The following is a 26542-nucleotide window of genomic DNA, read 5'->3' as shown; positions in this document are numbered from 1 at the left end:
TGGGAACTCGAGGATAAAATGAAAGAGAAATACCCGAAACTTTTCGTTAGAAATGAGTAAATTTCGGGACGAAATTTCTGTTAAGGTGGGTAGAATGTAACACCCGTACCTTAAGTTTGAAATTAATTTTATGTAACGGAATAATTGATAAAATTATTTCGAAATGCTATGCTTCTCGGTAAATGTGATATGGGAAAAATTGTGGGTTATGTGTGTGGTGTGAAAAGGAATGTGTTTATGTTTTTTTTTTAATTGTGAACGATGGGAGGCACGTTTAAGGTCTCGTTGAAAGGTCAATGATGAAATTGCTATTCTTTAGCAAGGCGAATGAATTAAGTGGAAAGGTATGTATGTTTTATGGATAATGACGCGCGTAATTTGAGGAACGGTTGAATGAATTTTATATTTGGAACAACACCAAATATAAGTTATTCATTTGGAACAACACCAAATATAAGTTATGTACGATTTCTCGTACTTTAATTTTTGGTTATGAAGAACGAGATAACAAAACTTAATAAAGGCCCGTGAATTTTATTTAACGAAGGAAAATGCGAAAAATATAAAAATGTATGAAATTACTTTGGACTTTCCAAAATAAATTTGAAGTCCAATTAAAAATAAAATAGCTTGAGTTCTAATCACTCTTTAAATACATCAAGTGGTAGTTTTTAACTTGGGCTTGTAATTTATTTATTGGTTTAGCCCAATTGAAATTTAATTTATGGAAGCCCAAGTTTGGTTTTAAACTAGCTAAGCCCAAAAAGAGCCCCCCCTCGTCGACGGTTTTCCATCCCCTCCCCCATGACCGATCGGTTTTACTCCTCTTTGATCCACCTCTCCACTTTCCCCATCAATATCTACACCACAAAGCCACCCCCCCACTTACTCTTGTAACCTTTCACTTAGCAAAAAAAAAGAGAGAAGAGAGAAGGAGAAGCGGCGAGAGAGAGTGCCGAGAGGGAGGAGGAAGCTTTGAGCCACTACCTTGTGTATTTTCCACCATTTTCAACCATCTTGGAGGTATAATCCATTCCTTGTTTAAAGCATGTGTTGTTCTAGTTTTTCATGCATATTACATCCTTGTTTCATAGCTTTTCTTCCATAATCAAACTAAATAGGAACCAACTTAGAATCTTCCAAACGATCGCCGTACATAGCTGAAGCTTAGAAAGAACTTAACTTCATAGTAATAGCACGTGTTTCGGGAAGTTTCGGGTTGGTTTCGGGCGTGTTCGGAGTGGCGTGGTGGCTGTCCGGCGGCTGGACCTCTCGGCGATGGCAGGTGGGTGGCTGTCTGGCGGCTGGGTCTGCCTCCGCTCCAGGTGCGACGACAGACGGCGACGGAGCAGCAGTCGGCGACAGCTGCTTTGCCATCCGGCGACGGCAGCGACCGACGACGCCAACAGCAGCTGCACGGCTGTAAGGGACGACGGCGACGGGCTGGAAGCGTCGACTCCTCGACGACGGGGCAGTAGCAGCGACATCTCTAGCCGGGGGCGACGGCGGCGTGCCTTCGTCGTGGTGGCAGTCGGCGAGAGAGAAGGAGTCGGGGAGAGAGAAGGAAGGGAGGAGAGAGAGAGGGAAGAAAGAGAGGAAGAAGATAGAGGGAATTGGGCCATGTACTTTTTTTTTTTTTTTTTTAGGCCATGTACTTTTGTTGTTGGGCCTTGGATTAATTTTTTTTTAGTTGTTGGGCTCTTCCTTTAATTGATGGTGGCTCACTATGTAATTTTGGAGGAATAAGGTGGCTAAGAAATTTAATCCCGGGTCGGTGATTGAGAGTTTAATCGGGGGAAAATATTTAATTAAATTCCGTAAGTTCTTTTGACGAGTGAATAATTTACCTAGGTATGAAATAATACTTTTTCAATGGTAAATAATTACGGAAATTAAAGTATTCGCGTAAATAATTTTTTTTAAAAAAAATTATTTTCGACGTTATGGAAAATACGAGGAGCCAACGGAGGAAAGAACGAGTGTAAGCGGCCGACCGGTGTCGCACGCGACGCCTTGGGCGGCCGCCGAATAACCGAAAGTGAGCGAAAATCGAGAAAGAGAATTAAAAGATTTTAATTAGAGTGCATGCATTCTAATTATCGTCGTTACAGAGGTTTGATGTGAACTTTATGTGTTTTCCAAAAAGGTGGTTCGCACGCACGCTGAAAGTCGGAACGAGGAATTTTTTACGGAAAACTTAGGCATTTGAGGTGGGCTTTATTCTTTAACGTTTATTTTAAATCAATATGTTTACGGTGTTATAAGGATGTTTCTATAAGTATGTCATGCCGTGTTTATGTTTTGAAACTGCCTATCTGATTGTCTACTAGAATAAAACTCTACTAGACTTTGATGGTTAACGAATTCGGGTCTAACTAGGGTCTACGCCCTACTTAGACTAGTGCACTGATGGGGATCGTGAGCCGTCCCCTAGGTCGGCCGGTCCAGTGATCGAGATTGTGGCCACAGTCTCGTTTCACATGATGGTTCAGATATGGTATATGATGGAGGATGATGTAAGTCCGCGCGGACACTATTTCATGGAAATGGTTTTTCTTGTGCTTCTCGGTTCTTTTAAAGTGAAACCCGGGATCCACACGATGATGGCTTGACATATCTTAACGATGAATGTTTTCGGGCGTGAGTTCATTGGGTGCATCAAGTACTCAGCCCCTGCATATGTTTTCCCAATGTGCAGGTTGAGCGAGGTCGGGAGGCGGAGGATGTTGAGTGGTGATTCAAGAACTGGTCCGGTTACTATTATGTCTTCATACGTAGTAGTAGCTAAACTCTCAAATTGCTTCCGCTATTCAATGTCCCAAGAGACTCTGTTATTTTCTTTATTGTCGAACTCTGTTATCTTTCATGTTGTAGACTTCGGGATTGAAACGTTGGTTAACTTAAAATGGAATTTCGTCTTTGACTGTTAAGTGGTATTGCCTTGAATTGTTTGATTGTTTCCCCCTTCATCCCCGCTTCATATTTCCCCCCACTAGTCACGATTTCCCGTGCTTCCTATCCTTAGGAAGTGCGGTCGTGACAATGGAATAGTGGGAACGTTCTAATACCAAATGGTGTTTTGGATAGAATGTTACGATTAAGGCATTTGTTCCTTCCCGTATATTATGCTATTTAGAGGGTTACAGAATGAGGTTGGAAGGTCTTGAGTAGCTGGAGACACTTGTTGGGTTCAATAGTCTGGTGCACCAACTGGACTCCCAAACCCAAATGACGAACCTCCAACATTTGGAAGGCATAGTCCACGATAACCAAAGCTTGTCGGATATCATTAATGCCTTTTGTACAAGCTGGAATGATTGTAGATTTGGTGGACTTAGGCTGTCATATTTCATCAGAGGAAGATTTGATGATTTTCAAGAAATTGTTCAAACTTCACAATTTGTATATTTGTGTTCCGATAGAAAATCTGTTCAATGAGTTGGAAATTGAAGTATATATCTCAAATCTTCTTTGCTTGATCTTGTCTGGGAGTAAAATTGAGGAGGATTCAATGGAGACACTGGGAAAACTTCCCCATTTAGTACATCTGTCGATGACTGATGCATGCGTCTTCATTTCCTCGTCTCGAGAAGCTTAGAATAGAAGAGTTATCAAGCCCAAGAGAATGGAAAGTGGAGAAAGGAGCCATGCCCCTCGATTCTGAGATTGGTATTCATGACTGCCCTCTATTGGGTATGGTTCTGGATGGATTCAGATTCCTCAATGCCTTAACAGATCTGCAAATTAGTGGAATGTCTGAATTAGGAGAATGAGTGAGTAAAGGATGTGAGGATTTTTACAAAGTGCAGCTTGTTCCTTCTGTCGTGGTCAGGTATCCCATTTAGTTATGAATTCAAAATAATGTACGAAACAACCTCTATGATTCCGTCCCTTATTCTTGGTCGTATCATTCATTTATTTTGCATAACTTCATTTCAAGTGAAGCAACATGAAGCTCATCCTTTTGCTGCTTGTTTGTGATTTGCTATTACAATTCGGTCATGTATTTTGGATACTTTTTTTGTTCATTGCTAGTTTTCAACTATATGCTGCTGCAGATGTTGATGATCGAGCAATACTTGTTTGTATTTTGGATACTCGTTACTATGTCATTCCAAACTCAATTTGAAATTGAGTGATCCTATCTAAGTTATCGTTGTTCTTGTCTTTGAATACTTTTTCTTGTTTCTGCTACTTATGACTATGCAATACTTATTGCTTGTACTTTAGGCTCTTGTTTCTAAGTTTATACTCAGTGTGAATGATCAATTTTTAATGTAAATTGACCGATCTTATCTGTTAATTGCGGAATAACTCCTTAGGTTTGAGTCAGAACTCATTTCTTTGAATATATGTTCTTGTCCAGAGTTAGTTTGTTGATAATATGTTTATACTCGTGCTGAGTGTGCAATACTTATTTGTATTTTAGACATTCGTTTGATATATTTAATTCCCAAATTCAATGTGAATGATGAGTTTGAGATTATTTTTATGTAACACCTCTTAGTTTTGGGTCGAAAGCAGACTTAAAAAGATATGACAAAACTCTTTGGAGGCACTAAATTATTTGACTTGATAACAAGGTAATATAAGTATTTGAAATAAGAATTGATCTTTGGAGGAACTTTTTTTTGGATCGAATTGATCATTCAGTTGATATAAAATTCCGGTGACAATTTTGAAGCATATGATTTGTTCTCGCTATTGCACAATGTGTTCGTTGATTATCCAGAGAGGTTCTTTGTTTTATTTTTGTTTTTGTTTTTGTTTTCATGCATGAATAATATGCAAACAACAAGCTTATGCATTTGGTCGTTGAACTCTCTCAGTTGAATGTTTTTTTTCCATCACCAAAATTCATTCCTAAGCACATGGATTTATGGTTCAAACACACAATTGTTTTTTTATGATAGATTGATTGTTGTATCGCCGGTGTACCTGTGAGAGCAAACAATATTCCACATTGGAGAATGAACAAGCTAGAGTTACAAGCATATATATGGGCTACCCAACTCCATTAGTATGAGGCCTTTTGGGGAGTGCCCCAAGAGCAAAACCGTGAGGGCTTTGCCCAAAGCGGACAATATCATACTAATGTGGAGTTCGGGTGTGCACCACCGATCTCCAACAGTGGTATCAGAGCCCTGGTTCAGGGCTGGGCCTGTGTGGCTCGGGGTTCGGTGGATTGCTTGCAAGTTCTCCAATGTCTCTCTGTGAGCTCGATCAAGACCTGTGGTGACCTAGTGACCTGTAATATGGGGTGGACATGTGGTCTTAGTCTGGTGGTCTTGGTTTGAGGGGAGGATTGTGAGGGCAAACAATATCCTACATTGGGGAATGAACAAGAGTTGCAAGCATATATATGGGCTATCCCAACTCCATTAGTATGAGACCTTTTGGGGAGTACCCCAAGAGCAAAACTGTGAGGGTTTTGCCCAAAGCGGACAATATCATACTAATGTGGAGTTCGAGTGTGCACCACCGATCCCCAACAATAGTACCAACCACAAAATGCATCAAAATTTTCGTTGGGAAGTATAGATCATTAAAAATAAGAAGAGCTTATCTCACAGCTCATCTTCATTTTCCTCTTGCCACTTAGCAGCTTAACACACAACTCATCTCTGCCTATCTTACTATCTCTATATAATTCATTTTAATTGTTGGTGTTTATCAAATGTTACCTTCGTCCCCTATAAGAGAAACTCTTTCCTTTTTATTCTATCTTCTAAAAATAAAAGCTTTCTATTTAACAAAATTTCTTTCTCTTTAATGAGATGATAAGCATTTTCTACTAATGTACTTTTCTTTCTATCTCTCTTATTTTACCAATTTTGCACTAAAATCCGTACCGTTTAAAAAATTTCTATTTTGGGGATGGAGGGAATGTAAAACAATAAAAACGAAATAAATTGGAGATAAAAAACATAAGAAAAAAACCAAACATAATTTATTAAAATAAGACAAATGAAATTGGAGATTAGCGCCCGTTTGAAGTGTTCGAAGTGCAATAGGCGCTGATCTCGCGCCGATCGGCGTTCAACGCCCGGGGCAGCGGTGCCCGCAGCCGCTCGGCTTTCGCCTCTCGCCCCCAAATAGGCGCCGATGGAGGCACTGATCAACGGCCCTATTGTGATTGCTTTTAAGGAATGGCATTTGTGCTACTAAAATTTTTCGTCAATTAGCCATTGATGAACTTGCACGAGATGTGATGACAGACGTATGAGAGAAAAACCAGTGTTTTAAAAACCGGACCGGACCGGCCGGTCTGGTTCACCCCTAAAAACCGCTAGCACATTGAACCGCCGCGAACCGGTGGAACCGGTCCAACAGTGAACGGAAAACCGATTTTTCACTTTTTCAAAATATTTTTTTTAAATTTGTTGTTGATAAAGCTTGAACACATGACCTAATCTCTAAATACCAACTCTTTACCACTACACCACATGATCATTTTAAAATATTAGAACATTAATTATTCTTATACATTAAATCTGAAATTCTTTTTCCACCGAAACTAATAATTCATTTTAATTTTATATTCTTTTAAGAAATTATTAATTATAATATATATTTCTTATATTTTAATTATACTTTTATAATCAATAATATTTTACAATATACGAGTTTATAATTATACATAAAGTTTAATAGTTTTTATCTGTGTATTATAATTTATTGTTACCGGATATTAATATTTTTTTATATTTAATTTATATACAAATTACTATTGATATTATTGTATAGTTTTACTTTTAGTTTAAATGAACTTTATCTATTTATATATATAGTATTAAATTTTTTATCTACAATAACTAATCATTTATATATTTAATTTTATTTATCTATAAAAACGTTTTAAAATTTTATTATTTATTAAATTTTACTATTTTTATTTACAACTATTTATATATAAGGTTAATATTTTTTGATACTTCATATATTAATTATATATAAATTTCATATATTTTGTATATTGTATATTTAATTATATGTATTTGCAACAGTATAATGGTTCGACTAGTGATTAAACCGGTTGGACCGGTTGAATCATGAACCGGTAGCTTTTTTGGTTCGTTCACCGGTCCGGTTTTCAAAAATTGGAAAAAACGATATTGGGATAATTGGAAAAGCCGAAAATTCAATGGTAATCATGTCCAATTTTTCACAAGGAAATAATCGAATATTTACCCATAATATAAATTACGTGTAATTTTAATTAATTTAATTGAGTGAATTTCACGCCAAATATAATCTAGTAGTCCACTCCCCTGATTCTTAATATTCTTGGGTTATTTGGTCATAGGCATTTTGAGAGCGATGATTTAAATTGAATAGCTGTAAGGCCATCCGCAATGGCGCCTAGCGCACCGCCTAGCCGAGCGTCGGCGCTAGGCGGTGCGCTAGACGGTCCATTGCAACCGCCCAGCCATTTTCGGAATTAAAAACCGCCTAGCGCTCGGCGATTTCGTGGCGCTGGGCGATCCGCTCGGCGCTATTGCAGCATCCGGATGGCCTAGCGCATCGCCTAGATGATTTTTTTTTTCTTTTCAAAACACTATATATACGCTCTTTGCACGTAATTTTCATTCGCACCACTTGTTTTAACGAGTACTCTCTCTATCTTAATTTATGTACAAGATCAACACCGAGAAATGGAGAACACCAACGAAGGTACTCCAGTGACGAGCGAGTCTCAAACTCCCCCGGTACCTATGGGAGGTGGATGGGGTCCGATGCCAGGGTACTATAACATGTACCCGTGGCAAGGGATGATGCCCGGGATGGTACCTGGGGGGAGTATGCCGGCGTGGCAGGGGTACCGGGGATGCAGCCCGGTGTGCAGATGATGCCGGGGTGGGCACCCGGGATGCAGATGACGCCCGGGGGGGACGACGCTGCAGCCCCCGATGCAGGGGACGACAGGGTGGGTACCGGGGACGCAGGGGACGCGGGGGGGAGGAAAACGTCTATCGTCCCAGTTTTGATTTTTCGACTGCTTCTTCGCACACTTCGACCCCAGCGGAGGCGTAGTTCACGCAATTTGAGACTTTCTCTGTGGAAGAGTTGGGGTTTGATACGCTCGGGGTTCCGGAAACTCCCGTTCAAACAGGGGGAGCAGTGCGGAGCGCCCCAAAGAAGAAGGGCGAGTCGTTGCAGCCGGGTGAGGATAGCCAGGTCCGGAGGAGGTGGACGGACGCTGAGAACGTCGCGCTGTGCAAGGCGTGGGTCAGTGTCTACGACGATCCTCTCGTTTCGAACAACCAGAGGATCGTCAACTTGTGGGGCAAGATAGCAGCCTACCAGACATTTTGCCTGGAGGGGAGGCGACGCAACGGGGAGGATTGCCGGAAGGGGTAGGACCGAATCAGGGCTGTCGTCTCCCGATTTTCTGGTTTGTACGCCAACGCCCTCCGCATGTAGAGCAGTGGCCAAACGGAGGAAGACTGCAGGAGGATAGCGGAGAAAGCCTTCCCCCAGCCCGGGTTGTATAAGGATTTCACCTACTGGAACTGCTATCTTGTGCTGAACGACTCCGAGAAGTTCCGAGTAGGTGTCGACGCTGGCTGGCCGAAGAAGCAACGACTGAACTATACCGGTGATTTCAGCGGCAGCAGCGGTGGTTCCCACGACCTCCCCGAGACGGCCTAGGAGATCCCTACCCCTCGTTCGTTCGCTCGCCGAACTTGGCCGGTTGGGCACAAGAGGGCTCAACGGGAGGCGAGGAGGGTCGCCGGGGGTTCCTAGGAGGTCCAGTCGGCATCCCCCTTGGCCAATCCACAGCGGATCTCAAATTCTTCGCGCGTCAACAAACGCGCAATTAGATGGTCAAGACGATGGCCGAATGGCGGGCGACGGTGGCGACGGAGGCGGAGGCGATGGTGGCGACAGCGACGGAGGAGACGACGACGGGGACGAGGAGTGAATTATTGTATTTTTTTTAATTATTGTATTTTTTTTAAAATTATTGTACTTTTTAAAATTTTAATAGTATTATTAATGTTTCCCGTATATGTCTCGTAAATTAAATTCCGTATATTGTGTGATTGTTAATTATTTCATTTTTATATAATTGTTATTAGTGATGTGGTTATGCTATGGCTGAGTTATTTGCTTGTTTTGATGATGTAGTAGGGGGATTTTTAATACTGATGATGTGGCAGAAGGAGTTTGTGGCTAGGCTATGGCTGGGCTATTCCGAGTCGTGGATGGCCTAATTCCTTTCGAAAATTGAAATAGAAATATTATTGGATCAGAAATTTGAATTCACTAGAATTTGAATGACAGTGACAGTGACAGTGACAGTGGCACCTATATGGCTACCACATCAACTACACTCTCTACGGCCGCCTTATCAAGCGCTGCACCGACCTCCGCCTCCCGCGCCAGGCCGAGCAGCTACACGCCCGCCTCATCCTCACCTCCACCACCGCCGACAACTTCCTCGCCTCCAAGCTCATAGCTTTCTACTCCGAGCCCTGCCAGATTTCCCGCGCACGCCATGTGTTCGACCAAATTCCGCACAAGAACACCTTCGCCTACAACGCCCTCCTCATCGCCTGCACCGTGCACAACCACCACGCGCACACGCTGGATCTCTTTGCCTTCTTGTTGTCTCGACAAGGGGCTCACGATCGTTTGGATTTGGCGGATGTCAAGCCGGATAGGTTTACATTGAGTTGCGTGTTGAAGTCGATGTCAGAGGTGGCCTTGGACGGGCCTCTTCCGGCTCGGATGGTTCATTGTTATGTTGTTAAATGTGGGTTTGATTGGGATGTTTTCGCGGGGAATGGGTTGGTGACTTACTACTCAAGGTGTGGTGATGTGGCTTCGGCGAGGAGCTTGTTTAATGAAATGCCTGAGAGGGACTTGGTCTCTTGGAATTCGATGATCTCGGGGTACTCGCAAGGTGGGTTCTTTGAGGAATGCAAGGGTTTGTATAAAAGAATGCTGGATTCGGAAGCTGTAAGGCCCGATGCGGTTACTGCAGTGAGCGTTTTGCAGGCGTGTGCGCAGTCGAGTGATCTTATAACAGGGATGGCAGTGCATCAGTATTTGATTGAAAATGAGGTTGAAATGGATCTTTCACTTTGTAACTCGATCATTGGGGTTTATGCTAAATGCGGTAGCTTGGATTATGCTAGGCAGCTTTTAGAGGAGATGAGTGAGAAGGATGAGATAACTTATGGAACGATTATATCTGCCTACATGGTTCACGGGTTTGTCGAGGAAGCTATGAACGTATTTAGGGGAATGTGGAATCCAGGATTGAGTGCTTGGAATGCAGTTATTTCGGGTAGTGTTCAGAATAATCAGCATGATAGAGTTTTAGATCTAGTTCGTGAAATGCAAGGTTCTGGTTTCAAGCCTGACGCTGTGACTTTGTCGAGTATACTTCCAGCTATTCTATTTGTCTCACATATGAAAGGGGGAAAAGAAGTCCATGCTTATGCTATTAAAAACAATTACCATAGGAATATCTATGTGGTTACTGCAATGGTAGATGTATATGCCAAGCTTGGATATCTGAGGGGAGCACAGAGAATATTTGATCTTGCACACGATAAGAGTGTGATAGTATGGACTGCTATAATCTCAGCCTATGCAGCTCATGGAGATGCTAGCTCAGCACTTAGTCTATTCGAGGAGATGCTAAATAGCAAGATAAATCCAGATGCTATCACATTTACTGCAGTTTTAGCTGCTTGTGCTCATGTTGGGCTAGTGGACAAAGCTCGTGAGATATTTAGTTCTTTGCTGCCAAAGTATGGAATTCAGCCTCTGTCAAATCATTATGCTTGTGTGGTTGCATGCCTGAGCCGAGTAGGTAAGCTGTCTGAAGCAGTAGACTTTGTAAAGAAAATGCCTAGTGAACCTACGGCTCAGGTTTGGGGTGCTCTGCTTAGTGAAGCTTCAGAGGCTGGTGATGTTGAGCTTGCTGAGTTTGTCTGTGAGCGTTTATTCGAATTGGAGCCTGAAAACCCAACCAATTACATTGTCATGGCAAATTTATTTTCAAAAGCTGGTAGGTGGGAGGAAGCCGAGAGTGTAAGAGAGAGACTGGCGAAGAGGGGATTTAAGAAAGTTGCTGGCAGTAGCCGAATAGAAACCTCTGGTGGCTTCGTGAGAGGAATTGCTATGAATGAAAGAAGGGGCAAATTTTGGTAAATGTTTGCAAAAGTTGTTGGTTAAAGAAGGTATTTGATGATCGATGAATTTAATGAGGGGAGTTATCAAGAGTTGGAAATGTAATGGTATTTGCTATTGAGATTTGTACAGGAGTCACAGTAACAACATAAGCCCAGTCCTGAACTCAAAGTCCCATTCCGAAAGCTAGGCTCACACTCTTGGAGGTGCTACAAGTGTTGAGGGCTAAAGAAGATATATGATGATTGTTTGAAGGAAATTATTATGACATTGAGATTTCCAGTTCACTGATGGTTGCAAATCGGGGAATTGTAGAAGAACTGTAATGGTGTCTGCTAGGCACTAGCAAGATTTCTAGAGGCGTAACAACAAATGAGAGCAATCCTACTGAAAGTCCAGTTTCAGACTGAGAGCTCGGCTTGTGAACTTGATGATAATTAATGCATCCATGAGGTATCTTGTCCATTTTCTTGATTTTATTAATTTTTAATGAAAACAATCTCTAAGAATTCAACAATACTAAAAGGCAAAAGTTATAGCCTCAGTGATTTGGTGTGTCAAACTCTTTGAGCTGCTTCTTGCTACGTGTTCTTGATTGTTGAAACCTGTGACTTAAGCTCTTTCACTGTATTACCACTGAGTAGTAAGCCTATTATCTAGTTGAATCTGTTAGTTTGTGTGCCTTCAGCGATGGAAATCGTGTCCTCGTCAACCAGGTAGGATCAAAGTTCAAGCAATGAAGGCTTGGCTTGTGAGAATACTACACTAGCTAGATAAGCTAGATACTTGTAGTTAGATTACCATTTCCATTTTAATCGTCTCTTCTCCAGCTAGCTACTTTCTATAGAGATACATTTCAATAGTTCAAACCCAACCTGTAGACATTTTACCCAACCTGTAGACATTTTACCTAGGATTCTCATGGCAACACATATATCTGTTCGTTGATTGCATTAGGTAATTAACAGGAGAAGTGGTTCAATGCCCCTTAACTTTTTCCTTTTTGCCTCGAGTCATGATGGTACTGGTCCCACGTTAGGCCCTTGCTTGAATCAGCACCAGCCTTCTTAGCCATTTCATTAATGTCATTTCTCAACTATTGTTGCACAACCTTTAATGACACCCCGAAATGGTATGTGCAATCGTTCACGTACAAGACGTAACGTCACCACCAAATCCAACTAACGTATAGTCGTATAGAGATTTTTTATGATCTTAGTTTCATTTTCCACACAACTCGATCTGTTCAGGGCTGAAAAGTGTAACTAGTTACTGTAGTGCAATCTGCATTATTGATTTCCTAATACACACTTTGTAGGACCTGTGAAAACATAGAGTAGATATATGGGCCAACTTGTTTTTTTTTAATTTCTTGTTATTTGTTCCTTTTCGTTTTGGTAAACAGATCCGAATGATAAGTAGAAAAATGTATAACTGGACACAAAGTTCAGGACAAAGATCAAACATCTCCAGACACTCCCTTCCATGTTACTCTACCACCTGTGAAGTCCCAATGCTTTTTTTCTTCTTGTTTTTCACATCATTGTTAATCATACTTGCCATGCTCAATAATGCAAAGTAGATGTGGATTTTTTTGTCGAATGTCCACAACTTTTGTGAACTTTACTAGGAGTATTAGATATGGTGATAATCAGAATTCTCTCTACACCTTTTTTGTGTCATTAGCTTACAAACGATCTATCGTGTATTTTAAGGTATAAATTGCACAAATATCTACAAAAATAGAAATATGATCATCTCTATTTTTTAGTCTCTCTTACTTTAATTTCTTCTCAATTAACTCAGAAAACAACACTGCAAAATATATCATGCTGAAAAGCAAATGTTCACATTTAGTGGGACGAAGGGAGTAATAATCACCCTAAAATTTGCAAGAGAACCTACACGGAGACTAAAATCCTTAATTAACTAAATTGAGGGCTAAATTGATTCTCGACATCTTGCATGTACCGTGTGGTTCGTCTTCTAACCACATGGTTTGTGTCATCGGCATTGTTTCAAGAGCAACTTTCTGCATGGCCCTTGCATCTTGTACTCCAACCGACGACCCTTGTTGTTTTGCTTTATTTTCTTGCTCCGAACTTTGTCATTTCTCCAGCCATTTCGTACATAAGTGAGCTAACACTAATAAGTCCATAAACACATAAAAGTTCATCAAACCTAATGTGGGGAAAATATTACTCCTTCCGTCCCGCTTAAGATGACACATTTTCCTTTTTAGTTTGTCCCAACTAAGATGACACATTTCTTTTTTTAGAAACTTTCTCTTTCCAATTAATACACCCAACAACTTTTTATCACTCCTATTAAAATATTCATATTTCTTTCTCTCTTTATTTTAATACTTACACTCATATTTTCTCTTTTCAATTAAACACTTTAACCAATAACTTCTAAAATCCCGTGCCGGCCAAGAAATATATCATCTTAGCCAGGACGGAGGGAGTACAATTTGATTCCCATAATGGGGCTTGCTCCGTGACACGTCTGAATCTTTAGGGTGTCGGGACTGTTGTCTTAGATTCCCCTTTTATTCCATGTTTTATTTTCAGAGTTAGCATAATATAAGGGGCAGAGTTAGAGCATCCGCAATGGCGGCGTCGCCACCGGCGCGCCGATATTTCGCTGACGCCGGTGCTGACGCCGAACCATTGCAGCCGGCGTCAGCGAAATCGGCGTGCCTACGCCGATTCTTGGTCTGACGCCGATTCTCACGGCGCCATTGTAGGCCCCCTATCGGCGTCAGGTCGGCGTCAGCATTTAATTTTTTTTTTTTTACATTTTTCGAAACACTATATATACGCGCTTTCGACGTAATTCTCATTCGCACCACTTGTATTAACGAGTACTCTCTCTATCTTAATTTCTGTACAAGATCAATTTTGATTAATGGAGAACAACTACGACGGTACTCCAGTGACGTCTGGGTCTCCGACCCCCCGATTCCCGGGGGAGGGTCTCAGACTCCCGTGGGAGGTGGTTGGCCTCCGATGCCCAGGTACTGCAACATGTACCCGTGGCAGCAGATGATGCCACAGATGGGTTGACCATTTTCATCCGTATGGCATTAGGAGTCCCGGTTAGACATTTTCCATAAAAAGTGAAATACAAATATTATAAAATAAAACACTAAAAAGCACAAGTAAAAACACATCCAAACAATAAAGTAAATAATAATGCAAATGGGTCCCACATTCCATTATCGCACACTCCAATTATTACACACTCAAACATTTCTTAAGACTCGCACCAACTCAACCGGGACTCCTAATGCCGGACAAAGGGAGTATAATTTTTATAAAACAAGTGCAGAAAAGTCAACGACACTGCTAAAGTGGGACGCAGAGAGTATTATTTTATTTTTATTGTTTTGTGTTATTACCTCCTCCGTCCCAATTAAGTTGAGATATAACTTTTGGGCACGGAGATTAATAAATTGTGTTGAAAAGTAGGAGGGAGGAATAAAGTAGGTAATATAAAAAGGGAGTAAAGTATATAGTAGAATAAAGTAAGAGTGATAGGATGTTTTATTTTTTGTTAAAAACGGAAATGACTCAACTTAGTTTGGACATCCCAAAGGGGAATACGACTCAACTTAGTTGGGACGAAGGGAATATTATTTTTCATACATGTTGTACATTAATTAAATTTCTTGCTTTTTTAGTTATTTTGAATTTTAATGTTTACTTTATTATTTTGAATAATTATCTGTCATATAATTCATATCCTAAAGGAAACTAACATATTTTAAATTATTGTATTTTTTTTGCATTTGTACTTTTTAATTATTGTACTTTTTTTAAAATTATTGTATTTTTTTAAAATTATTGTACTTTTTTTTAAATTAATGTACTTTTTAAATTTTAATATTATTATTCGAATTTCCCATATTTGTCTCGTAAATTAAATTCCGTATGTTGATACGATTGTAAATTAAATTATATAATTGTTATTAGTGATGTAGATAGATAGTGTGAGGGCTATGTGAGGGCTATTTGATGTCCAGTTGATGTGGCAGGATAATGTGGCAGGAGGATTTAAGTGCTGATGATGTGGCAGTGGGAAGGCTATGTGAGGTCCGCGACCATTGTGGATGCTCTTATATGACTTCGTATTTGATTAATTAGTTTCCTTAGGGGCCTTCATATTTGATTTTATTTGTGTTTTGCGATTGGTCTTGAATTTATAATCAGATCGAAGTTAAAATCTACGTATCTAATATGGTATTCCTGAAATAGAAAGTGTGTTAGGCTGTAAAATTTACTGGACTGTGAAGTGGGGCTCATGTTTACTTTCCCTTTTTTGGTTATTACATCCACAGCTTTGGATCTGGTGTTTGCTTTCAAGAACATTCCTCGTCCACCAAATATTTTTTGATATCTTTTGCCACTTTTCTACTGCAAGAATCCATTACACTTTCCAAACATTTATATCACTAATCAATTTGATAATCCAAAAATCGGTTTTAGTACTTTAAACAAATGAATCAAATTTGACAGTGAAATACAAGCAATATGCTATTATGAATTGCCTATGCTAATGTTCATGACAACATGTTTTGTTTGCACTAATCATTTACTAATATTAATAAATCCTAATTTTTTAACCATGAATGTAAATAGTGCTTAGTCCTCTATAGCCCAAAGAGGGAGAAAAAAGTTGTATACAATAATACTTTTTTTTATTCTTGTTATAGTCACACATCCTTTTTGTTTCCTTACATATAAAAGCCATTCCATATTTCACAATTAGAGAGACACATGGTTTTTGCTAACATGGCAAATTACTTGAACTCCACAGAAGCCATACTCATGGGCGCTCTCTCCACTCTCCCTCCTCCCCATCTCTCTCATCTCTCCCATTCCATCTCTGCCCTCTTCCGGCGCCACCTCCGCCGCCTGGTGGCCCTCCTCTCCTATCCCACCCTCTTCACCCTGACTCTCCGCCACCTCCAATCCCTCTCCCTCCACCACAAGTCCCTCCTCGTCGCCCGCCACCTCCTCTCCAACCTCACCCTCCTCACCCACGCCATCCGAAACCCCACCGCCGCCCCTCCGCCGCCGCCCCCCGCCGCCTACATGAAGCTCAGAGACCTCGACGCCGTCCTCCTCCTCCTCCTCCTCTGCGAGCTCCACCAGCACGACCCTAACTTCCTCGACGCCCCGCCTTCATGGTGGCGCGCCATCCTCGCCGGCTACGTCTCCGACGCCGTCCTGAGGCTCTCGAGACTCGGCGGCTGCTCCGACGGAGAGGCTCTGGTCCAGTTCGTTGAGTCCGTGAGAAGATGCTGGAATTTGGTGGGCGTGATGGGATGCGGCGGCGCCGGGGAGGGGAAGGAGGGGAGGGAGGAGGCGGCGTCGGCGGCGGTGGTGGTGGCGCTGCCGTCGGTGGTGGTGAAGGGAGGGGAGGAGTGTGTGATATGTAGGGAGGAGATGAGGGAAGGGAGAGATGTGTGTGAGTTGCCATGCAACCATTTGTTTCATTGGATTTGCATATTGCGGTGGCTCAAGAAGAGGAATACTTGCCCTTGCTGCCGCCACCGCCTACCCACCGACGATCTCCGCCGCGAGATCGACCGGCTCCTGGAGGAGCTCGCCGTGATCGCCTCTTGTGAGACTACATGAGTTTTAATTCCTTGTGGTTAATTACCAAGTGTAATGTGTGATGAGATATTGTGAAATTCATTGCGAAATCAGTTAGATGGAATGGTATAGAATATAGATGATGATGTAAATCATGTAACAATGCAATTATTAGAATTATGCAGTGTAGATTTATATGTGATTGTTTTTCTTTTTACAAATGATATGATCACTAATGCTTTACCAATTCCGTGATTAATTGCAACGGACCACTTTTAGTTTCTAGATATATTTTATGATTTGATGTTACATTTTTAGAAAATTGAAATATGTCATTTTATTATAGAAAAATATCCTACAAAATTGGTGGTTTGGCCATATGTAAATGACACACGTGTCAAAATACACATACACATGTAAAAAATAATCTGACAGAATTATTCATCTCGAAAATATGTTATAAAAATATTATGGAAGTCATAAATAAATGCATATAAGAATGGTTGAAAATAACGAGGTGTAGAAGGATGAACATCACCCATTGTAGATAAAAACATGAGTTTGTGGTTTAGGTCAATGTTAGCTGGTAGAGAGAGTGATGTACAAAAATCTTCCAAGTTTTCAAGTGATGTCAACCACAATAATATGTGTTCAATAATTTCCATCATATCCATCTATTTATTAATTTATAGTAGTTCGGTTCGACAAACGGATATATACTTGATTGATTGCAAATATATATAGTTCGCAGATAAATTCCTTATACATACAGTACTATTAATTAAAGGGTTAATCACATGAAAATATTTTAACAAGCATTTACTTTACTTTGAGTTATGGTGTTAATTGACAAATTTAAATTAATTATTGTATCAATGATGAGTCGTTGACTGTCAGCCCCAATATCCGGCCCACCTGAGTCGAGCGCCGGCTACCCTCACCCGAAATAGATAACGATTATACAATATTATTGTTTTAACTTTTACCTATGTATTAAATATTTCAACTTAGCAGTCTATCCACGAATAAAATTAATTAGAATATAAACGAAAAAAATGTAAATCAATCAACAATTTAAGCCCACGTAAATGGGCCTATCAATGGGCCTATCACTATCATGCAGCCCAACCAACGTGTTTGAATCAAGTCGAATAGTAGTTCAGCACCTGTAGCTTTGTGGACTCATCAAAGTTTTTGAAAGCTCCGCTTATTACAAGAAAAATGATAAAAAAAAAATGCATTAAATGCAGCTTTGAGACTACCAGGTGAGAGATGCAATATCTTAAACAATCACAATCGTGCCAATATAAGTGTGTTCACCGGATGCAGAGGAAACATTATAGAGGTCTTTCAGACACTCATGTGGAGTAAATGAATTAAGTCTTACAGAGAACCACTGATGATCATATCTTTGATAACTAGAAATCTCCTACTTTTTCTCCAATATTTTGATACAGTTCGGAAAATCACTTGAAGAAACTTGCAGGGATGGGAAGCAATAATTCCTGAACTAAATTGAGAGTGTTGCAGGACAATGCTTCAGACGTTAGCACCACTACCATTTGGCAAGAAACCTTTATAACATCATGTACTCCTCAGATTTAACATACCTCATAAAATAAAACGACTTCACTTTGCACGATAAAAAGTAGTAACTCACAGCTTGTCTAACTGTGCGAGGAAAACCATCAAGTATGAATCCTGATTCTCCCTTGGACTCTCCCGACTCAAGCCTCTTCGACAATAAATTAATAATTATCTCATCCGATACCAGTTTGCCTTGGTTCACAATCTCCTCCAGCTACAATAAGAGATCCAACAATTCAGCTGAGCAACCTCAACCAACACACATTCCCGTCACACTAAACAGACATAAACAGAAACAACACAGCATGGGAGATTCAATCTTGCACCAAAACTGTAAACTTGATCCTTGAGCATTATACAATTGAGAACTATTCAATAAAAGTGTCAATTTTTTTCCAACTAGTTTTAACACATCTGAAACTCCACATATTTTCCCCAATTTATTTTGTAATAGTATTAAAGGAGTGTTCTCTTCCAAATATGATACTCCTACATATTTGAAAATTGAAATCACAGAACATATGCATTCAAATTCCACGATCCCACTCAATCCAATCAAGCACAAACCAAAACATCACCACATGAAAATGCAACAAACCTGCTTGGACATAGGCCCGGAGGAATTGAGCTCTTCGCGGACGAGATCGCCGGTGGCGATGTGCGGAACGCCGAGGAGAAGCGAGAGGCGGCTGGCGTAGGTTCCTTTTCCGACGCCGGGGCCGAGGAACACCCACTGGACATTTCTGGCTTGGGATCTACACGGGGAGGGGAGGACTGGGGTTTGAATTCGGTCGCGGCCGCCGAAGACAAGGACCTCCGGATTGAGAAGACCGCCAATGAGGATCTGAAGAGGTGGGTCAAAGCCGCCATTGGAGGGTTTGGCCGGCGGCGCTCGAGCTGAATCGAGAAGGGTAGAAAAGGAGATGTGTTTTTTTCTAGGCTTTATATTTTCACAAAATGGGTAAACGGCTAAGATTCCTTTCAGATTCGGTATTTTCTGTTTTTAGGTTAAGCATTGTTTTTCGGGTCAAATAACCTTCTACTTTTAGATTTAGTAATTAAAGAAAAATATCATCAACTTATAGACAAGTTCTACGATTTACAATTTCACTCAATCAGAATAAAGGTGGCAAAGAGTTATGTAGCATATTTTCTCATAAACTTTAATGGATTGTGTCATTTATTTCCGACGAATTTTCCAACAATGTAATGAGATTAGTCAAATCTTAGGATGTTGTGTGTCTTGCAACGTGTATACTCAAATCTTACCTGTCATTTTTGTTGGGGATATATCGAAGATTCCTGAAGATCTCATGGGATGACTTTCGAAAATTCCATGTTTAATTTCAGGTCAATGAAGGTGCACCTACGGACATGCCTAGTACGTCTACAACGACCTGTGGAGTGCAACTGATCACGAATTTGACGATCATGATGAGCTGGACATGGATGAATTAAACGAACTGGAAGCTAGCCTATCGAAAACAACATTATGAGATCAAAGAACCAGCTGACATTGTGTGTTAGGCCGCACAGTCTATGGCTCTACGCACATTTTACCCCTCAGCAGTAGAAGAATGCTGCTCAATCGGGACGGCCACCTCCGCTGAAAGCTGCATTGCGCGTGAGGGAGAGAGATAGGAGCTATGATATCCTTGTGCCTGGTTCAGTTTGTTACACTATATATATATATTGCTAAATATGGTGTAAGAAGCTGATTCTTCAAGTGATGTTGGTTTCTTTTCCGTCTGTCAGTGGTGCTACTTAAAAATAACAAGCACTACACTTATTTGCAATCTTGATACGATATCTAGGATGTTTGAATTGAATCGTTACCTTTTAATCTGAAGTAAATAATCATACCATCCAGAGTTTTTTTCATTTTGCTCATATATGTAGCAAAATGTGGAATATTTCCATTAGAAGGAATTTACAGCATTGGAAGATGAAAGGGTTCATTTAAGGGGGTAAAGAATTGTATAGACAAGAAGAAAAGTAACAATGATAATCGCTCCAAACAGAGTAAACCTTGGACTAGTCCATAGCATAAGATTCGATCTCTCACTTCTTTTTATGGGGTCCACCTCCTCCGACAGCGGATACTCCGACCGCCTCGGGTTCCAGCTCACGTATTTGTTTGGTGTGAAACCTGAGAACAATGTCTTCTTTCCTTTCTTTTTGAAGCTGGTCCATGCTTTATCCCAGTCTCTTGAGGGTTTATCATCTGCAAAAAGATGTCAGTAACTACTTCGCTAGTCTTTCCATCCTACTCAGCAAGCCACAGTTTAGGATAGCCGACTTTCATTACTGATGGCTCAATACATAATAAACTTACTATGTTCTAGCCAGACCATTAAGCTCTACATGAGGTTATCAATCATATAAAAATGAAGGCAAATCTGATGTTTATGATGAATTACCTCAGACGACGCATAAATCTCACATACCTATTACCTTGGGGAGGAAATATAACACATGCACACATAAATACATCAACCTTACTATGAATTGACACAGTTACAAATGAATGTTTTACTAGAGTAACACAACAGACGAATGTATTCCGAAGCGCAGAAAATTTGTCGGATGCACATGTATCAAGAGAAACCGCTAGCATCAACACATTAGGTCCAAAACAATTCTAACATTCGGTTAAAAATAAGTTCTTTTCCGTGAAAGGGGATGAAGCTTATAATGACAACCTATCGATCCAAGTCTTGTGAACAGTATCATTGGACTCACAACACTGCATAAGTTCACTCAACATTGAGCAAGATCTGTACGGTGTCTACATTGAAAGTTACTATGTATAGGGCTCAATTGGGAGGGTTTGAGCGTCCTGCTCAACTAGGACTCATTCGAGAACTTTGGTGTTCCTAGAGAAGCAAACACTGAAAAATGCAACATCTTATAAAGAAAATACTGGAAAACATAAGCCTATTTGGCTGTGAAACTAGAATGGATAATCTTCCTGACAGAGCGAAGTAATTCTAGATTAATTTTGAAGTTGCATCAAGCTCAATTAAGCTTCTCAAATTCTCATTGATAGGCATCCTATTTTTTTTGGAACCCATGTAATATGTAGGTTGAACAAAGGGACCAAGAACACCATAATATATTCCCAGCCAAATCAAACAAGGACATTTCATTGCACACGCGAAACAAAATCAGTAAAACCTAACAATCCATCAAATCGACGCAACTGTTCACGCAAAAACTAGCTAGGCCCCAAAAAAAATTCATCAAACCGCCAAACACAAACAAAACAAATCATAGAGTCCTCGTTTTATTCTAAAAACAAGCAAACACCTAGCAATCAGGATTTAGCATTCAATGAAAACGGCTGAAGTTAATATGAGTGTGTGTGCGTGTGGGTACACTTACCGTTGTTAGTGTTGTCGTCATTTTGCTGGGGAGGCGGCCCTCTGACGCAGCGCGGTTTCAGAAAATTGGAATTTGATGTGAGATTGAGACATGTGTGAGAATAAAGGCTTCCGATTTGAAGTCGAATATCCATGGCTGCTTCAATGGATTCTGCAATTTTCAGCCGCAGAATTATTTTTGGTTATAAGCTTGAAACTGGTGTGGAGTGACTGATTGAGGAAATCGCATTTCCAACACTGCGATTTAAGTTGGTTTTTATTGTTGGGAAAAATATGTATAGGTGTAGTACAAAATTACATCCAATCACTTTCCCCAAAAAAATTGCATAAATAAATCGGTAAATGGATTAATAAATTATTGAGCATCAATAAATAAAAAATTCCACCATATTCCATCAAAAGTCTACTTACATTATTTTCCCCAAACTTCAACAACATCACACCACAACTTAATTAAAATAAAAAATGTAAATATAACAAAATGACTTTATTACTTTATTCTGTGCTAGCATCATAGAATACTTAATACATGTTTATCAGCATTTCATCTCCGAAAATGCCACGTTCTCTTTGTGCTTTGTGAGTCGAGGGTCCACCATGTGGTAATCTGCGGTGAAGACGCACAAGACCACCATACAGTCACTGCCCTACACCGCTCCCCGCATGTACCAGATTTGGCCCACACCTCCTCCGATAATGCAGGGCTGAGCACTTTTGCTTATACACCGAGCACATTGGCGCTCGGAAATGAGTAGGGGTGCTTAATCCGTTCTCTATGTAATACCCCAATTATGACCCTTAATCGGAATGGCAAATTCTGTCTAGGGTCATAATTGGGGTATTACAACTTTACCCTCCTTAACAAAATTTCATCCTCGAAATTTCACTTGATCTAAATATCCGTAGACATGTATCGTATCACGTCATCTAATCTCATATTATCATTTAATTTTGCCCAGCCTTCCTATTTTCTTGTAAAAATTATTTAACCGCTTAACACTCGTATAACTTTTTTTACTTTGACTTCTTAAACTTGGCGAAGTCATAATCATATATCTCCTCACAAAATTTATAGAAATAATACATAGTAAAAATGCACAACTTAATAATAGTCAACCACATAGATTATCGAATTAATTCAAAGAACGTATCACAATTACACATCAACGCGTATAAAATCAGACACCGTCACTTAGGGCATCAGTAACCCCGTCCCCATTTCCGGCCCCAAGTCCCCTCCACGTCATCATTCCTCTACAGTTGCGGCCCAGGCCCCAACTGCTGTAACCCTGCAGGTTGCGGCCCGGGCCGCAACTAATAAATGACACTATTCACAACTCCAACCTATTTTGAAAGTAAAATAAAAAACGCTGTAAATTTATAACACGGAAAATTTAATTTCATCGAATACTGCAAAATTACAACATATAAATTTTCAAACTGAAAATAAAATACATGAAAACATAACGTCAATGCTGGAAAACGTTGTTGCGAGTCCAAATTTCTTCAATTGATCTTCGAATATTCTTTGACGAGGAGGCATTTTTTCGAATTCTAAGAAGAGATTTGAAGTTGAATGTGAAGTTGAATGTGTATGAAAATGGTGTAGTATTTATAGAAAAAAATTTCGAATTTAAAATATATATAAAAAAAATTTTGTTGCGGCCCGGCCCGGCCCGTCACAGTGCAACGCTGGGCCGGGACGCGGGACTTGCGGCCCGTCTCCGTGCAACCCCATCCCGGGCCGGGACTCGGGACGCTCCCCAGGCCGGTCACGCGTCACCGGGACGGGCCTGAGCCGTGCCGCCCTTCCGTGTAATGCATGGGACGGGCCGGGACTCGCAATTTGCGGCCCGGCCCCAAGAGTTACAGATGCTCTTATAGAAATACAAAATTGCAATAAATAATATTCTCACATATCAAAACACATATACCATCACAGCCTTATGCATATCTGCCCCAACTAACTTTGCTTAGCTATAAACACGAGTATACGTGCTAGGCCAAATGCACCCGCATGGAGCCGTTCAAATCATATCATCACACCATACATCATAATATTTCCTTCCCACTACACATTATATATCACATATTAATTCATTGCATGACACCATATTTCACATATCATTTCCTCCTATCACACCATATATCATTTATCATTTTCCTCCAATCACACCACACCACACCACACATCACGTATCATTTCCTCCCATCACACCATATATCATTTATCGTTTTCACCTATCACACCATATATCATGTATCATTTTCCTCCAATCACAGCACACCACACGTCACATATCATTTCCTCCCGTCACACCATATATCATTATTTCGGCATTTTATCGAATCACATAATTGTAATAATTCATTTCTTTCAATATCCTCACAACCCAAACATATCCCAATGACAAATAATAACTTATAGTAGTACATTGCATCGCCAATTAACACAAAATATTTTATATAGAATAACATAATTAATATAAAGGGTAAATACATAAATCCAACAATATCATGTACTTCTTTATATCAGATCATTCATTTAATTCTATTTAGGTCTCAATGAGTCATCTATAGCCTCACTTGTGTACACATTTATCATATCACCTTTTTTTCATACATATATCCTGATATCGAGCACACCAATAGTCTGTGTGGAGCTGTTAAGAGCACGATTCTCTTAACGAAGATTCCCTGCCTTCGACGAACGCAACACACAAATCCGGCGCCCCGATCGTTGGGGTCGGCGGCTGATTAACGAAGCTGGCGCAGAGAACTCTCTCCGTCAGCAGCGTAAGGTTTCAAAGCGTGATGCACAAGTTTGTGGGCAAAATAATTCTTCATTCATCAATAAAAAGATAACAACCTAGCCCTATTTATAATACTAGAATACTAGTTTAGGGAACAAGAAAACAAGATATGAAAATATACTATGAATCAAAAGATATGGGGAATAAAAAGATAACTAAATATTTGGGGAATCCTAAGATATAGGGGGATCGTAACAACTCCCCCACGGTTAAAATCCACCTTGTCCTCAAGGTGGAAACCACGACACCACGAAGAGTCCCTCCGGGATCAAACGCACAAGACTGCCCTCTCTTTTTCAATATTTTCTTTGTGTTGCTGATTGCGGTCTTCTTCGTAACCAATTTTACAGTCTTGACTCTAATCTCATCCTCAAATAACATTCTCTTCTCTTCCATTTCCTCTTCAAGGTTGTACTTTTGTATCTCAAAAGCAGCCTTGTCCTCCTCAACAAGGCTTAGACTCTCCATCCTCTCGATTTTGCTCTGCTTTTCAGGATGCATACTTAAAGTCTTTTCTTTCGACTCCAAACTAGAATCAAGAGCTTCAGGTTTCATCTCTTTCTCGATCACCCTCAGAAAAGTGTTGTTGACCTCATCTTCTCTTTTGGTAATAGAGTCATTCTCTTTCCTTATCTCTGTTTGATTCCACACATTACTAAGTACTATCAACTTCTCTTCCCTCTTCTCTTCATCATCGTGCGAATCAATTTTCCACTCCTTTTTCCTTGAGCTTGAGACACCCGCTTGCGGTTGACGAGGAAAGGCGCATAATAGAGCTTTCACGGACATCGATAGCAAGGGCTGGCAAGGGCTCGGTGCGGCGTAGGGAGGAAGCTCAATAGTCGATGTTGTATTTGGCTGCTGTAGCTGACGATATGACGGAGTCAGCTGTGGCTGATGTTCTGGCAACGGGGGAGCGCGAATCTTTCCAACACGGCGACCGGACGTTTGGGAGGGCAGATCCCAGCAAGTCTGGTTTTTCACATGCAGAAACGGCTGCTGGTGTGATTCTGACGAAGACCAACCCGAGTTCGGGCTTTGGCGAGCGCAATGCGGCTGTCAGAGTGGCCGTTCCTGCTCCGCGAACTGATCCCCAGAGGTGAAGGCGTTGCGCGGAGGCCGGTAGACATTCTGTCGGGCGGAATACCAGCTGGAAATAGAGCGTGCGTGCGGCGGCTCGTAGTAGTCGCTGAGCACTCCAGGTTGTTCCCAGTTTGAACACAAATACGGCTGCGGGCCGTACGTATCTGGGCTGAAATACGATGACGGCCTAGAAGTGTATGGAGATGTTCTAGGCCGCGACTGACTGTGGGGTGGATAGCGGTGGGTTCGCTGCGAGTACATCGGGTCTGGAGTCTGATGAGGCGGTGGCTCCGGCGGGGGAGGCGCACGAAGTTTGCCAAAGCGTCGATTGGCTGCGTCCAACCGGGTCTCCAGTTTGTCAATCGCAGCATGTATGCGATCAAACAACTTGGTTGTATAGGAGTCTTCCAAATTTGGCATCTCAAAGTCTCTAATTAGGGTGAATGGATGCGGAGGGTGAGAACCGATGAAAGCACCAGTTGTTAAGGACCTAAATCCTTAACGTCGATTTCCACACAAAATCAAGAAACGAGATGTCGTCGTTGTCGAGCGCCCAACGTTGGGTCGTGACTTGGACGACAAAAAGGGGCGGTTGAGCGCGAGATCAGCCTCGTCGGCAACCTTAGGAGATGTTTCTTGTTTGCTACTCAATTGAGCCAAAAGAATGATAATTTCATATATTGATGGAATGAATAAAGTGATAACAATAACTCCTATTTATAATGCTACTGACTTAATGAACAAGAAAACAAAGATATAGAAAAAGATATGCAAATCCCTAATATATCTAAACTAAATAATAATAGTATAAGACTCGTATACCTTGCCAAATCGAAAAGCTTGTCCACGCCTCCCAGAATGCCCAAGCATGGCATGTCATTACTCGGAGGGATCAACCTTGCATCTTTGTCGAGCGATGTTGATC

General features: G+C 40.8%; 3 protein-coding genes and 1 pseudogene across 3 annotated transcripts; 2 read left to right on the top strand and 2 right to left on the bottom strand.

The window, feature by feature from the left end:
• Positions 1–7828: 7828 nt before the first annotated feature.
• On the top strand, positions 7829–12719 carry LOC121760745 (pentatricopeptide repeat-containing protein At2g37310-like). Its single transcript, XM_042156371.1, has 3 exons — positions 7829–7927; positions 9307–11601; positions 12554–12719. The coding sequence occupies exons 1-2, from the start codon at positions 7829–7831 to the stop codon at positions 11167–11169; spliced, it is 1962 nt and encodes a 653-aa protein (XP_042012305.1). The 3' UTR covers positions 11170–11601; positions 12554–12719.
• A 3166-nt stretch (positions 12720–15885) lies between these two features.
• Positions 15886–17010, top strand: LOC121762567 (E3 ubiquitin-protein ligase SGR9, amyloplastic-like). The gene has a single exon (XM_042158472.1). It carries the CDS (start codon positions 15930–15932, stop codon positions 16791–16793), a length of 864 nt encoding a protein of 287 aa, XP_042014406.1. The 5' UTR covers positions 15886–15929; the 3' UTR covers positions 16794–17010.
• An 896-nt stretch (positions 17011–17906) lies between these two features.
• LOC121762568 lies at positions 17907–19295 on the bottom strand (annotated as a pseudogene).
• An 854-nt stretch (positions 19296–20149) lies between these two features.
• LOC121760294 lies at positions 20150–21966 on the bottom strand. The gene is made up of 2 exons (XM_042155949.1): positions 21723–21966; positions 20150–20562 (listed from the first exon to the last, which is right to left on the bottom strand). The coding sequence occupies exons 1-2, from the start codon at positions 21853–21855 to the stop codon at positions 20294–20296; spliced, it is 402 nt and encodes a 133-aa protein (XP_042011883.1). The 5' UTR covers positions 21856–21966; the 3' UTR covers positions 20150–20293.
• Positions 21967–26542: the final 4576 nt, after the last annotated feature.

Source organism: Salvia splendens, chromosome 13, assembly GCF_004379255.2.
Source record: "Salvia splendens isolate huo1 chromosome 13, SspV2, whole genome shotgun sequence".
Lineage (NCBI taxonomy): Eukaryota > Viridiplantae > Streptophyta > Magnoliopsida > Lamiales > Lamiaceae > Salvia > Salvia splendens.
Note: the sequence above shows the minus strand (reverse complement) of the source record. Positions and strands in the feature narration are given on the sequence as shown.